This window comes from Canis aureus, chromosome 37 (assembly GCF_053574225.1).
Source record: "Canis aureus isolate CA01 chromosome 37, VMU_Caureus_v.1.0, whole genome shotgun sequence".
In the NCBI taxonomy this organism is placed as follows: Eukaryota; Metazoa; Chordata; class Mammalia; order Carnivora; family Canidae; genus Canis; species Canis aureus.
The window spans coordinates 6291250-6304970 of NC_135647.1; the positions used below are offsets into that span (position 1 = coordinate 6291250).

At 40.9% G+C, this 13721-nt stretch overlaps 1 protein-coding gene across 10 annotated transcripts in view; it reads right to left on the reverse strand.

Moving 5' to 3' along the window:
- Positions 1–13721, reverse strand: part of LOC144306748 (uncharacterized) — a 476591-nt gene that overhangs the window by 267081 nt on the left and 195789 nt on the right. For all 10 annotated transcript variants that reach the window (XR_013373827.1, XM_077886290.1, XM_077886293.1 and 7 more), the window contains one exon: positions 12577–12617. Coding sequence is in view for 9 of the 10 variants with exons in the window: in XM_077886290.1 (XP_077742416.1) it covers positions 12577–12617 (41 nt within the window). In the remaining variant the exon portion in view is untranslated. The remainder of the gene's footprint in view (positions 1–12576; positions 12618–13721) is intronic.

A 13721-nucleotide genomic window follows, 5' to 3' on the forward strand; every position in this document is an offset into this window, starting at 1 on the left:
TTAACTAACTGAGCCACTCAGGCACTCCTAACATTTGAAAAATTTATAATTAAATCTAACTAAGTTCATTGTGCATTAAAATCAGGAGAGAAGGGATCCCTGGGTGGCGCAGCGGTTTAACGCCTGCCTTTGGCCCAGGGCGTGATCCTAGAGATGCGGGATCGAATCCCACGTCGGGCTCCTGGTGCATGGAGCCTGCTTCTCCCTCTGCCTGTGTCAGTGCCTCTCTTTCTCACTGTGTGCCTATCATAAATAAATTTTTAAAAATTAAAAAAAAAAAATCAGGAGAGAAGGGTGCCTGAGTGGCTCAGTTGGTTAAGCATCTGACTCGGGATTTCAGGGTCATGAGTTCGAGCCCCATGTTGGGCTTCATACTGGGCATAGAGCCTACTTTAATTAATTAATTAATTAATATCAAGAGAGATTTAAGTCTTTGATTTGTAAATCGCAAGGTAAGCCTCATTGAGGCTTGTGTATCTCCCACTCTAATACAGCCAATATTGGTGTGGAGCATTAAGAAATCATTTGATCTACTCTGAAACTGCAAGCTCACACCAAATAAGTACTACTCCCTGATCAGTTGCTCATAAGTCACTAAAAGACTATTAACTTTATCAATAGGATCTTTTTCACCTTAGTTTTCTGTTAATCATCTTGCAATATATATTATTAACAGCAATAATCTTAAGAATTCAGTGCTATAAAACATAACTAAATCCATGTTGGGATTCTGTATGCCTTGGCCTGATCCCATCTGTCCAGCTTCCTTTTGCTTTGAGATAAGTTTAGACATTTCATGCTTGAAAAGATCTCCATTTCTGAAATGTGAATGACTTTTAGACTCTTGAAATACTTAGGAGACTTTCTAATTTAGAGGAAATAAAGTTTGGCTTCCTAAGGACATAGGTCAAGGTTGAGATAATCTGTCAAATATGTCAAATGAAGGAGGAGTTGGCTAGGGCATATTTTAATATTCTAATTGTATTTGATGCCAGTGTTTCTGTATCATCTAATTGCAAAAATTACACTCTCGTTTCCGATAGATAACAATATAGTTATTTTAAGAGCTAAAGGAATATATGCCAACAGATTATTATGTGTTAATAGATGTAAAATATGCCTTTTTACAATGATCCACATGAAGAGAAAAAAAATGTTTAACATCCATTGCTTCCATCTTCACCTTACCTTCACTCAGCAAATATTTACTGACTGTCTTTTGGGTGCCAGACATTACACAGTCATTGCTCTTTAGAAACACCCAGTTCAACAGGGAGACAGACACATAAACAATGACAATTTAATATGCTATTTGCTGTAACAAAGGGGTCACAGACAAAGGAATATTGACAGAGGCTTCAAGAGAAAACATCCGGGCTAGGCTGGTGAGTAAGTGGCACAGTCTCCAGGAGGAAGAGGAGAAAGGAGGAGGAACCAAGAAAAGGACAGGTCCATTCATGGACAGAACAGGAAAGAGCATTATTCCTCAACAACAGTAGGACCCAGGACACTTGAAACAGAGGATGAGGAGGGAGAAGACAGGAGGACAATTCAGAAAAACCAGTTTGGAAAGGGTCTTGTCTACCATGGAGGATATGAAGCAAGGGAAAGAAGTCATCAGAAACTTCCTTCAGAATCCAGCTCTGGAGACAGTATCTGTTGCCAGCAAGAAATGATAAGAGAGTGAATGAAAACACAGTCCAGGGATATTTAGCAGATGAAACAGAAAAGACAGTGACTCAATTGGCTGTGAGGAAGGAGTCGTCAAGGATAAATCCCAGCTTCTAACTTGGACCCATTCTAAAGACAAACAATATAAGGAGAAAATATTGGGTGTAGAGAATGAATTTGTTTCTAATCTGTTGGTGTCTAACGTGATGTGTCTCCCACATAACTAGATGGAGCCTTATAGCAGAACAGTCAGAACAGGAATGTGGGTTTTAAGAGAGCCACCAAGGGGCTAGAGACAAAGAAGTCAGCGATTAATAAGTTACTGAAGTCTCTGGGGACAGATGAAATCAAACAAGGAAAATATAGTATTGTAATAAATGTAATTGAAAACCGATTGGAAGTTTCACTACACAGTTCCCTTTGTTTCAAAGTTTGTAAGCCATGTTCCAAAACAATCATAAAAAAAAATAACTATGCACTGTTCTTCCATCAACAGTGAACTCCACTTCTAGGGGAGCCTGGGTGGCTCAATCGGCTAAGTATCTGCTTTCAGCTGAGGTCATGATCCCAGACCATGGGGCTCTCTGCTTAGGAGGGGAGTCTGCTTCAGCCTCGCCCTCTACGCCTGCTCTCTCTCTCTCTCAAATAAATAAATAAAATCTTTTTAAAAATAAATAACAACAACAACAAAACCACAGTGAACTCCACTTCTAGAAGGCCAATTAGTAACTCCTATCTCCTACCTACTCCAGCCTGGGTAGAGTTACAATGGGTGACTAGAACACAGAGTCAGCAGGCCCTGTTCTACCTAAGTTCTCATCAAAACCCCAAAGCATTAGTAGCCTCACTTACATAGAACACTTCTCTCCTCTATTCCTTACCACAGCCTTGTCCCTCCTGTTTTTTTTTTTTTTTGGGGGGGGGGGGGAGTATATCTATATGTCAAACATACACTACAAACTACAAACCCCTCTTGGAGCAGTTGGTATAGGATAAAATATGATTAATTACTTCAGATATAAATATAGTGAGGAGGAATCATATTGCTTTAGATATCTGTGAGGAAACAGTGAAGGAGTCAGAACTAGAATGGGTGAAAGGAATTACAAAGTCCAAGCAAAATGTGGGTTGCCCCATTAATAATTGGTTTTGGGCATCTAAGTCCACCTCACCTATCTCTAAGTGTACAATGCTCCTGGCAGGAGAACTGAGATGGAGGCGGAGAGTACAGGAAAATTCCTCCAAATTTTAGGCACTCAAGAACTAATATAAAGTAAGAGAGGGACCTAGCAAAGACTCTGGTATTCAATCCCTCTTCCAGAAATCCAGGAAAGCCAATGCTACTAAAGCATCTGAAATTGAAAATAGCATTCTTATCAGAAATCTTTGATAGCAAAATATTGTAGAAAGATCCCCAAACCAGGAAATGTGAATAAACCAAGAGTCTTGAAGGGTCAAATACCCCAAGTTGACCTGAGCTTTGCAAACTTCATTTATGCATTCAGCAAAGTGATCCTGTGCTGTACTATTGCCCTGACACAGACAGATGTACTGAGAGACGAAAAACACCTGGAGACTTTTTGCTCCCATCTCCTAACATAATGTTCTAAATAAAATATCTTAATATTCTGTGAGGTCTCTCATTATCACCAGCCACATCTCCAGAAATAAAGAAATATGAACTGCTGGTATCTTGTTAGGCCTGTCTTTCAGAAGTTGCTTTGGGGGCTTTCCTGACTTGCCCTCAAGATTTTTCAGACTGCTCTGTAATAAAGATGATTGAAATGCATATTGTGTTAACAGATACTTCCTTGGAAGGAAATAAACAGGCGGACAATACCTCACTCATCAGAAACAGCCAGACATACCTATAGGGAATGCAAAGCAAGCCAAAATTCTTCATGTTTTGAAAAGTAAAAATAATTTAATACAGATCTACTAAGAAAAATGTGCCAGCAATACTCAAGATGATGTCATATCAGCTGCTAAGTTCAGGTCAACTACAGTGCAACACGAGGCTTGGGCCTGGAGACCAGCAGAACCCAATCCACTGTGCCCCCAAAACCAATCCACACACTTGCTCATAATCTACCCAAATAACACTTTCCACTCTGGATAGTGATACAGTAATTTGGGTATCAAATTCTGGCCTTTCAAATGCTAGGCACAGAATATACTGGAGATATCCAGTCTACAAAGTGTTGTGTAGTTCAGAGGGGGCCATAAAACCTCACTTGAGCACTGTCAAAATAAAGAAGTTTGATTTTCCTCAACCATTCCGTGTCCGTAATCACTGACCCCGATGCTACCAGATGAAAACTGATGTGCCCCTGCCTAAAATATGGGCAGCAATCAAGGCAAGAGAAATTGACAGGAAAAAGTAGAAATCAAATAAGAGAACCCTGGAGAGCTGGGTTTGGGTTTTGTTTAATGCTTACTCTTAGCCGATGCATCTCACGATCCACTTCTACCCACAAAGTTCTCAGGTAAGGTAAGGAGGGCAGCCGGCACCACCACCACAAGGATATGTCTGCCCTCCAAAACGCCACTTCTCTACCTTCTTTAGGAAAATTCTGCTGAAGTGTCTCTTCTGCTCTCCTAAAACTATCACCACATAGTAAGTATAAGCATCATTTCAATAAAAGCAGAGTAGGAGGAGGTCAAGGCTGTGTATACATCCTAACGCCCTAGTGATAGGGACAGAGCAGATTTATGGCCCTGGTCAAGTGTTTTTATCTTTCCATAGGAGACAGCTAGTTAGGACTACAAGAGTGAGATACTAACAAGAATGCAGTCCCTCTCACTCGTTATCATTTGTAAATTCCCTGCCCAATTTGATAACAAATATCACTTTTTCTTCAGTGTCATTGGCAAAGAAAAGAAAAAAACATCACTGTGATAACAAAGGTGCCATTATTTCTGGTAGCATTTTCCTGGGTCCTGTTAATAATCACACACGCAGTCGACGCATGGCCCTAGGTTCTCACATCACTAAATAAATACTGCCTAGTGGCAAATATTAGTTATCCCCAACTTTGCATTCCAAAGGAGTCATGAAACCTATCAGAAAGGTCAGATCTCAGTAAATAAGGCCAAGGCAAAAAAATGTTTTAAAAGTCTCCTATTCACACTATTTCCTAGTTTCAACACCAATTCCTGTGTCTCTGAATCTCAATGGCATTTCCAACAGACATAACAGTGGTCATTGTGATTCCATTATATTTGACATTATGCATTTGATTGCAGTAGTTTATAAAAACAGAGTCCTAGATGCAGCTTCTAGATCGGGGACTTTTAAGATTTGTTAAATACAGGGTACAAGAACGGCCTTAAATTACACATTCAAAATTTGTGTACATATAGTTTTCTCAGGAAAAATTCCACAGTTTTCTTAAATTCTCAAGGACTCATACTACACTTCCCTTTTTAGAAGAACTGAGAGCAAACTGATTGTTCTCGATTCTTGCTGTGCATCAGAAGAATCTATGGAGAACCTTTATAAAAAATCTGTGTCCTAAGACTCCACTTTACCCTGACTAAATCAGAATCTTGATAGACAAGGCCCACATGCATTAATCTAAAAAAAAAAAAAAAAAAAAAAAAAAAAAGCCTCTTGAATGATTATAGTACACACCAGGGCTCTGAAACATTATGTAGCTTCAACAGAAAGTTCTTTTTGTCCAATCACTGAACTTTAAACCTAGAAGAATCCTATGAAATAAAAAAATTAGAACATTCCTTTTATAGGGAGGAGCCAGATCTGTTGAGAAACTTGCCCAGGACCATAACTAGTTAGAAATGGAACTGCTGCCAGGACTCTTGTTGCTCAAAACAAGATTATATGCAAATGGATTCTCCCCTGAAAGATAAAATATGAACCCCAAAATGTACTGCTTTTAGATTCTTTAAAATCACAATTACTTTTTTATAAGAAAAATCATAAAATCGGGTTTAACATTCTTTCTACTCAGTTTTCTACAACCACCTCCTGAATTTCTTTAACAGAAAAAGTTCACCCCTTATATCTCATATGTAAAAATTAACCAACATCTGCATAAAGACTGTAGTAAATATACAAGAATCATAATAGTAGGGATAAGCCACAGAGGGTAGTTGATTATGATAAATACTCGGTGAAGATTGGCTGACCCCTTTATCAACTGGGTGAGAAATTCCTGATTATCCTAATTATGGCTCACCACAATTGTTTGTACTTTTCATTCTAGCTGTTTTATTTTAATTATCAAAAAAAGAACCAGACCATCCCCACAAAGGGAGATAAAACAGCCAAGGAATCTCCTGTGCTTCAGAAGGTATTTACATATCCCAAACCAGAATAGATCATTTAATAGATCAAATAGCATATTTATCCCAACAGAAAACTTTTAAATGCAATCCAAGTATAAGCGGGGGAAAAAAAGGAAAGGAGGAGGTGACATTTCCTTTGTTAAACTTCACAATAAATTTACACCCGGATTCAGCAAGTGCCTTTCAGTGGCTTCACAGTAGCTGAGATAATTATACTACAGCCCTCTTGATGTATGAGTCCCCATTGAGAGAAGTCAGCTGAATCCCAAGGACAGCATTCCAGGGCGGTAAAAAGAATTCTTTCAATACACACCCACTGAGTGGCTTGGTTCAGACAAGATTTCCCCCTACCCCAGTGAAGGAGACAGTAGAGGGCATGGGGCAGAGTTCATTTTGTTGACAGGAATGCAGGCAGGTACATGAAAACTGCTAACATGCAAGTACTCATCAGACACCAAGAACTGATCTCAAATTTTAACCTATTACCTCCAGGAGATCATAAATGCTAAAGGACTAAAAAGTTTCAATTTATATGTTTAACCTCTCAGAGAGCCTGGGACAATGCCTCACATACAATGGAGAATGAGTAGACAAGTGATGAATTGAATGAAAAGGAAAGTCCTGAACCTCAGTCCCAGAGGGCACAAGTATTCCCTGCAACTAATGGTGCTCCACACCACATCTTGTTTGGTTACCACTCCTCCCCCATCTGTATCTCTGGTGAAGGCAAAGTGTCTAGTCCCTGGCAGGGGCACATTTTATATATAAATGACAGGAGAGCAAGCCACCTTCAAGGAACCTAACAATTTTATATATTTTATCCTTATTTCCGGTTTCTTCCTATTAAAGTGTCAGTTCTACAAAGACAGGAAGTCATGTCTGCATACAGATATTACAAACATGGCTAAGCTAATACGTAAGCAAAAAAGAAGTAACCAATATAAATATTTTTTAATATATGTTATCAAACAAATAAATATTTAAGTAAAAACAGACTGGGCTTCACCCTGGAGAGACAAGAACCATAAGGCATCATCCTACCTGGTAGGTCTCACTCTTGTCACTGTGTAACATGGACATGATCCAGGCTGAAGTGGAAGCTGAAACTTTCCTGCTAGAAGTCTTTTCATTTATGTGATATTAATACTTTATAAATGCAAAATTATACATATTTTGCAATAAATGCTCATTCTAATCCTGTAGGTGGTGCCATCCTTAGCCCCAGGCCACAAGACTCCATGGCCAAAAGCACATGCCCACTAGGATCCCTGAAACCCCTTCTGTATCGTGGTCTAGGCACTATGGCCCTATGTTCCCTGTTCAAACAGCCCAAGTTCATTTATATAGAGACTGTGCAGAATTTGCCCCCAGATACTCACCGAACCTTCAACAGACAAACCCAAGGTCCACAAGGTGAGGTGTGGACAAGAGTATCCACATGTAGCCTCATGCATGCTAGGCCCATGCTTCTGTTCATGCTACCTGGCCAGGGGAAGATAGCTCAAGAATTTGAACACTAGGGGCACCTGGGTAGCTCAGTCGGTTAAGCATCTGCCTTCAGCTCAGGTCATGATCCCAGGGTCCTGGGATTGAGTCCCACATGGGGTTCCTTGGCTCAACAAGGAACCTGTTTCTCCCTCTCCTGCTCCTGCTCCCCCTGCTTGTGTTCTCTCTCAATCTCTCTCTCTGTCAAACAAATAAACAAAACCTTAAAAAGAAAAAAAAAAAAAAAAAGAATTTGGAAACTCAAAATTTAAACCTGGCCTTCAAGGTTATCATGAAGGTATATTTTTCAGAGTAGGACAAGTGCTGAACATAATGACAGTTTTTTAGTTTGATTTATAACTTCCAAATACTTACCTATACAGAATGTGGACCTGCATTCACATTCTTGTCCTGGGCACCACAAAGAAAGCAGGGCAGTGTTAGGGAAACGGGCTCAGGGCAGGCGGCCGTCGTAAGGGTCCAGAGCCAGTCACCAGGAGAACCAGACCTCAAATCCAACCCTCTACACCCTCACTGTCACTTCTCAGAGCAAACCTTCTCTCCCCTCCACTCCACTGCTTCCAAACACCTGGGTGTGGCCTCTCATGTCGTGATTCCATCACCCTGAAGAGTTGAGGCCACCGGTCTGGGAACCCAGAGGCCACCCTCCGGCATCCTGCGCTTTCTCGTCAATACCACAGGAGCCAAACGCAGGCAACTTTAAGTCCAAATGTTTGCTCTACCTGTGCATGCTTGTAGCTACCTGTAGTGTAGACAGAATTTATGCTACAGGTAAGCAAGCAGTGACACATGCCTCAGGAACCTCACAAGATGCAGCCTGAGGCTTCTGAACATACATCTTTTTATAACTCTAAACCCAGAAGTGCATTAGTGTTCTTGCAAAACAGGCTGTACGGCAGTTTAGAAAGCCTACATATAATACCTTCATAAGACCTGTACTTAGAGATCCTTTCATCCAAGAAATTCAAAGCACTTTACAAGCTCCGAGCCATTCAGCCAAACACTCCAGGGAGGTATGCAGGTGGCCAGGGTTATACTCATTGACAAAGAAACTGAGGCAGGCTGACAGCCTTAAGTACCGTTCTTTAAAACAGTCTGTGCTTTTGGAAAATAAATGGCTTTAAACATCCACAAAAACACACCACCGATATGGGGGAGGGGGGCGAGACTTGTACTATCTTTATAGAAATTAAATTGAATGTAACAGAATTAAATACTATGTCACAGAAATCTAGGCCTTGCTGTACTTCTTTCAACCAAAAGGCCAAAAATGTACGCTCTGTCCACTGCAAGTAGCATATCATTAGATTTGAGATCCCATTACCCATTACCTTTCAAAATGCAAATTTCACAATCACAAATTTTAAACAGAAATCACACACTACACGCCCCCAATCAGATTAGGCTCTTACACCTTTGGTCAAAAAGCACTTAGCAAAGGTGATTAGCATGTTCTCTCTAGGCTAGATAGGAATCAATTTCAAACCAGAGATTACCTTCATTTGCTTTTTAGTGGGAGGTAAATGGCCCCAGGGAAGTCTGTCTGAGAGTGGTGGAGGAAGAGTCCTCATAAATAAAGAAGATTAGGCATTCAGGAAGAATAAAACATATAAAGTAGCCCTTGCAGTTACCTTCATATAAGCAAAACAAACTCTGCACTGAAAACATGTATCTCAAAGTTCTATTCTTAATAATCCAGCACTTAGTGAACACTTATTGTATGCTATCCGCTCTTCTGGGTGTCTGGGTGTTTAGCAATAAACTATTTTACAGACAAGGAAGCTGGCTCAAAAAAAAAAAAAAAAATTGACCCACACAGTCTCAAAGAGCTCATGGTGGTGCTGGGAAAAAAAAAAAAAAATCATTTGTTCACTCACTAAGCTCAACTGCACAGAGTCTGAAATACAAACGTTTACATCAATCTTCCAGGAAGCTTTCCATCTGATGGAGGAATGTGCACATGAAACAGGTTTCAAACAGGCACCTCAGAAACACAGGAGCAAAGCAGTGGAGGCAGAAGAGGGCTGGGGCAGGAAGGAGGGTTTGCAGAGAGAAGGTCCATTCCAACAGGCAAATTAGGGGAAGGGGGAAGGAACTTTAGACCGGTGGAAATGTCTTATGCTAATGTACCAAGACATTCGAGAAACAAACCCAAGTCACCTGGGTTGTCTGGCATGGCTCCAGAGAGCCAGGATACATGAGAAGAGTTAGTAAAATGTAATCTGGGGCTGGATAGGTATGGGTAGATAGGCATTGGATATCCAGAGCTAAGGTATACACAACTGTCAAAGTAATTAACTGCTCAGTAAGATAAGTTTCCTGGAGGAGGGCTGGGGGGAACCTCCCTTGGATTCTAGAGTGGTGGTTTCTGTCTCCTATTGTTTAAAAGGACTGACCGGTTTATTCTTTCTTCATCATTAGAGCTAGCACAGAGATAATGGCCTACAGGTACCACTGCCAGCACCTTCCTTATATTAATTATTTCAGACAAACCCAAAAAGGTAAATTTTATTACTATGACCATATTCCAGTAGAACTGAGGCACAGTGATGTTCCAGAAGAAACACCTGCTAGATGGGACTTTATGGGCTTCGTGTCCACAAAGCACACCGCAAACCAAGTGCAGAATTATTGCTAAGAATTTCCTTTCTCTCTAATTCCCTATGCTCTTTCCTCCCATCCTGTGCATCCTCACGATGCAAGTGTTGTGGACTCCCCAGGAGATGACTGATAAGCTCATGAACACTATCTTCTCGTCCATCACATAGTGCCTGCCACTTTCCTCCACTTCAGTCTCATGGAGGTCTATCTACCAATAAGAACCAGTGTCAGGGTGCCTCAGTGGCCCAGTCGTGTAAGTATCCAACTCTTGATTTCAACTCAGGTCATGATCTCAGGGTCATGAGATCAAGCCCTATGTCCAGCTTCATGTTCATCATGGAGTCAGCTTGCAATCCTCTCCCTCTTCCACTCCTGACTAGCACATTCTCTGTCTCCCTCTCTCTCTCTCTCAAAATAAAAAAATAAAATAAAAAGAAAATCAAAGGAAAGAGCCAATGTCAAAGGTGCCATGCCCAATGTACTAATTTAGCTGCTGAGACACCAACAATATCATATCCACCTATTATCCACACCACCTACTCTTATTGCTGCCAACCCCAATCCATGATGGAGTGAGTGGTGTCACTTTACATATCAATGTGGCACACAGATATTGGTCAATCAGTTCCCTTCAGTTTTTGGTTTCACCTTTTTTTTTTTTAATTTGGTCTTTTTAAAGATTTTTTTATGTATTTGAGAGATTGAGAGAGAGTGAGAGAAGGAGAGGGAAGGGGAAAGAGAGAGAGGGACAGAGCAAGCATGAGCAGAGGAGGGTCAGAGGGAGAAGCAGAGTCCCTGCTGAGCAGGGAGCCTGACGAGGGGCTTGATCCCAGCATCCTGAGATTATGATCTGGACCAAAGGCAGACACTTAACTGACTGAGCCACTCAGGTGCCCCTGGTTTCACTTTAACATCATCAAATATCCTTAGGTTTCTAGCCTGATTCCAGGAGGTGTTGAATTGTAGAATAACCCAAATGATTGTCAGCATGCCCTCCTTGAACTCCTCCTCCCTTCTAACACATTTTGAAGCTTGGTTTACATAAACAATCCTCCATTGGTTAACAAGCTCCTTTAGTCAAACATGAAAGATGCATAAAGTCCACAATTCAGGTTTTGAGATTTGTAAAGTACTTAGAATAGTTCATGGCACATAGGAAGCACTCATTAACCATTGTTTGTTATCATAAGTATTTATTCTCAGATATGTATACTTAAAATAGTTATTGCTTTGATTGTATAAGGTGCCACCAGGTTACCTGTCCTTTCAATATTTCTTGTCCAATTCAACTAACTCTTCCCATTGAACCAGGTCTTTCCCACAGTTTCCTCCAACAATGACAAAAATAGACTCCTAGAAACCAAAACACCAGACCTCTAGACTTGCCAAGACAAGACTGAATTTAAGACTATGAGTAAGCATGGAGCAGGCCAAAGCCATACCACTGGTTACACCTTAAAGTCTGCTTTCACGCATGCATTTAGAAGTATCCATGGATGGGCGAGACTCCTGAACGATAATATAGACTACACCTGACCAAAGAGCCCCCTCCTGCTGACCTGACTGAGGGCTAAAAAAGAATCATGGCCACATGCCTTGCACTTCGGTTGACATGTTGACACAAACCCAGCTGCTGTCAGACTGTGTGACCTCACCCCAGGATGGGAGCCAGACACTTCACTTGAGATCTCTGCATTTATCAGATATGGAAGGTGTTTACTTGCTTTCTCTTTTGGCAAAACAAAAGAGAGCAGGGACCAGAGGAGGTGAGAAGGTAGAACCACAAACTGTCCAGACTCCATTACCCTAAATTACTTGATGAATCAATATTCCTTGTTCCCGTTTCAATAGGAGGTAAACAACTATTAAAAATATCTGATCTTGGGACAGCTGGGTGGCTCAGTCAGTTAGGTGTCTGCCTTCAGCTCAGGCCACGATCCCAGGGTCCTGGGATCAAGCCCCACATCAGGCTCCCTGCTCAGTGGGAAGCCTGCTTCTCCCTCTCCCTCTGACCCTCCTTCTGCTCCTGCTCTCCCTCACTTTAAAATAAATAAAATATTTTTTTTTAAATCTGATCTTCATTGTGCTTTTAATCTCTTTTCCCCCTATATCAGAGAATGAATATTCGTAGCCTCCTCACTAAAGGGTATCCCCCTTCAGGGCAACCTCAGGCAAAACCCATTTCCCTCTTCTTCTACCTTTATACCCTTCTTCTATCACTCCTTGGTCAGTAGACTGCAGTCCATTAACTGTGACAGAGTCCAGCATCCTGGCACATCCCTTCCTCAGCATGTCCCAGTGGGAAAGCCAAGATCACACTCATTGTAGACATTGTCCTGATTCTTGGCTGGTTGAATGATCTCAGGCCAGTTTCCTCACCTCTACCTCTGCAGCCCTATCACCACCAAAATCCTCCCAAGTTATGAGCCCACAAGGTGTTCCACCATGCACAGACACCAAGAATCACGGGAAACCAGATCCCAGTCTTACCGTATAGGTGAAAGAGCTGTGTCCGTAGGAGTGGGGGCCACCTAGGGAACAAATTAAGACAACTGAATATAGGAGGGAAAAAAAGAAAACAAAAGAAACACTTCATCTTAGCCCCTAAGTGGAATTCAAAAGTGTGAGGGCCCACAGCGCAATGCAGAAGAGCTGGCAAGGAGCCCAGTGGTACACCTGAAATCTTTCCTCTCTACCAAGGCAGACTATTTTTATATCTGATGTACTAGAAAGGGAAAATTAGGCAGATGGAGTGTGTTTTTATACATATTTTTTAAAAATTAGAAAATAGCACTGACTTTACAAAAATGGCTTAGCGAGTTGTTTCACCACTGATTTTAAAGTAATTTTAGGTGTTTTTAAGACATACAGCCATTTATTAGGTGATATAAAGCATAGGCAATCAAGAAATAATATTTCAATGGAACTGAATAGCTTTCTACTCTTTCTTTTTAGGAAAGATCAAGCTAGGGCCAAAATGTTCCACTCTGTTCCCTCTTCTTCATTTAACGAATGTCCCATGTGTCAATAACACACATTTAGAAGCTCCAAACAGAGGAAGCCATATGTATGACCACATACATTGAAGAATTTAATCAGTTAATGTTCAGGATCTACCCAAACACTGACAGCACACAATCAATGGAAGAAGTTACTTTGTAAATTGGATTTTTTTCCCCCTTGAATTTGAGATCTAGAAGCCTGCATGGCTTGACTTCCCTGGAAATTTTCCAGATCTGCACTTCAGTTTCAACTTTGTAGATTGGGCTTTGTTTCTTAAAGACAATAGTGAATGGTTTTGCTACTAGCTATTAAATCTGCTTTTAAGAGCAGTCTAGGTATTCTTTGCGAGAGGCTTCTGTTATTCTCATCACGTGTTTTTATTTTTGATTTTTCTTCTTTCTTCTCCATTTTAAATCCCCTCTCTTGGTGGCACGCCTAAGTGCTCAGGTAATATACATACAAATGCTTCAACGGACAGATGGGTAAGTACCATCTCGGGGTGCCCATACTTCTTAGTGAAAAAAGTACCCACAACGAAGTGCAGTAATTTCATCCCCTCAAGTGCTATAATGATCCCTGCAGGGGTTAGTTTGCAAATAAAATTGCAGCACAATGGATATATAAATTAAGGC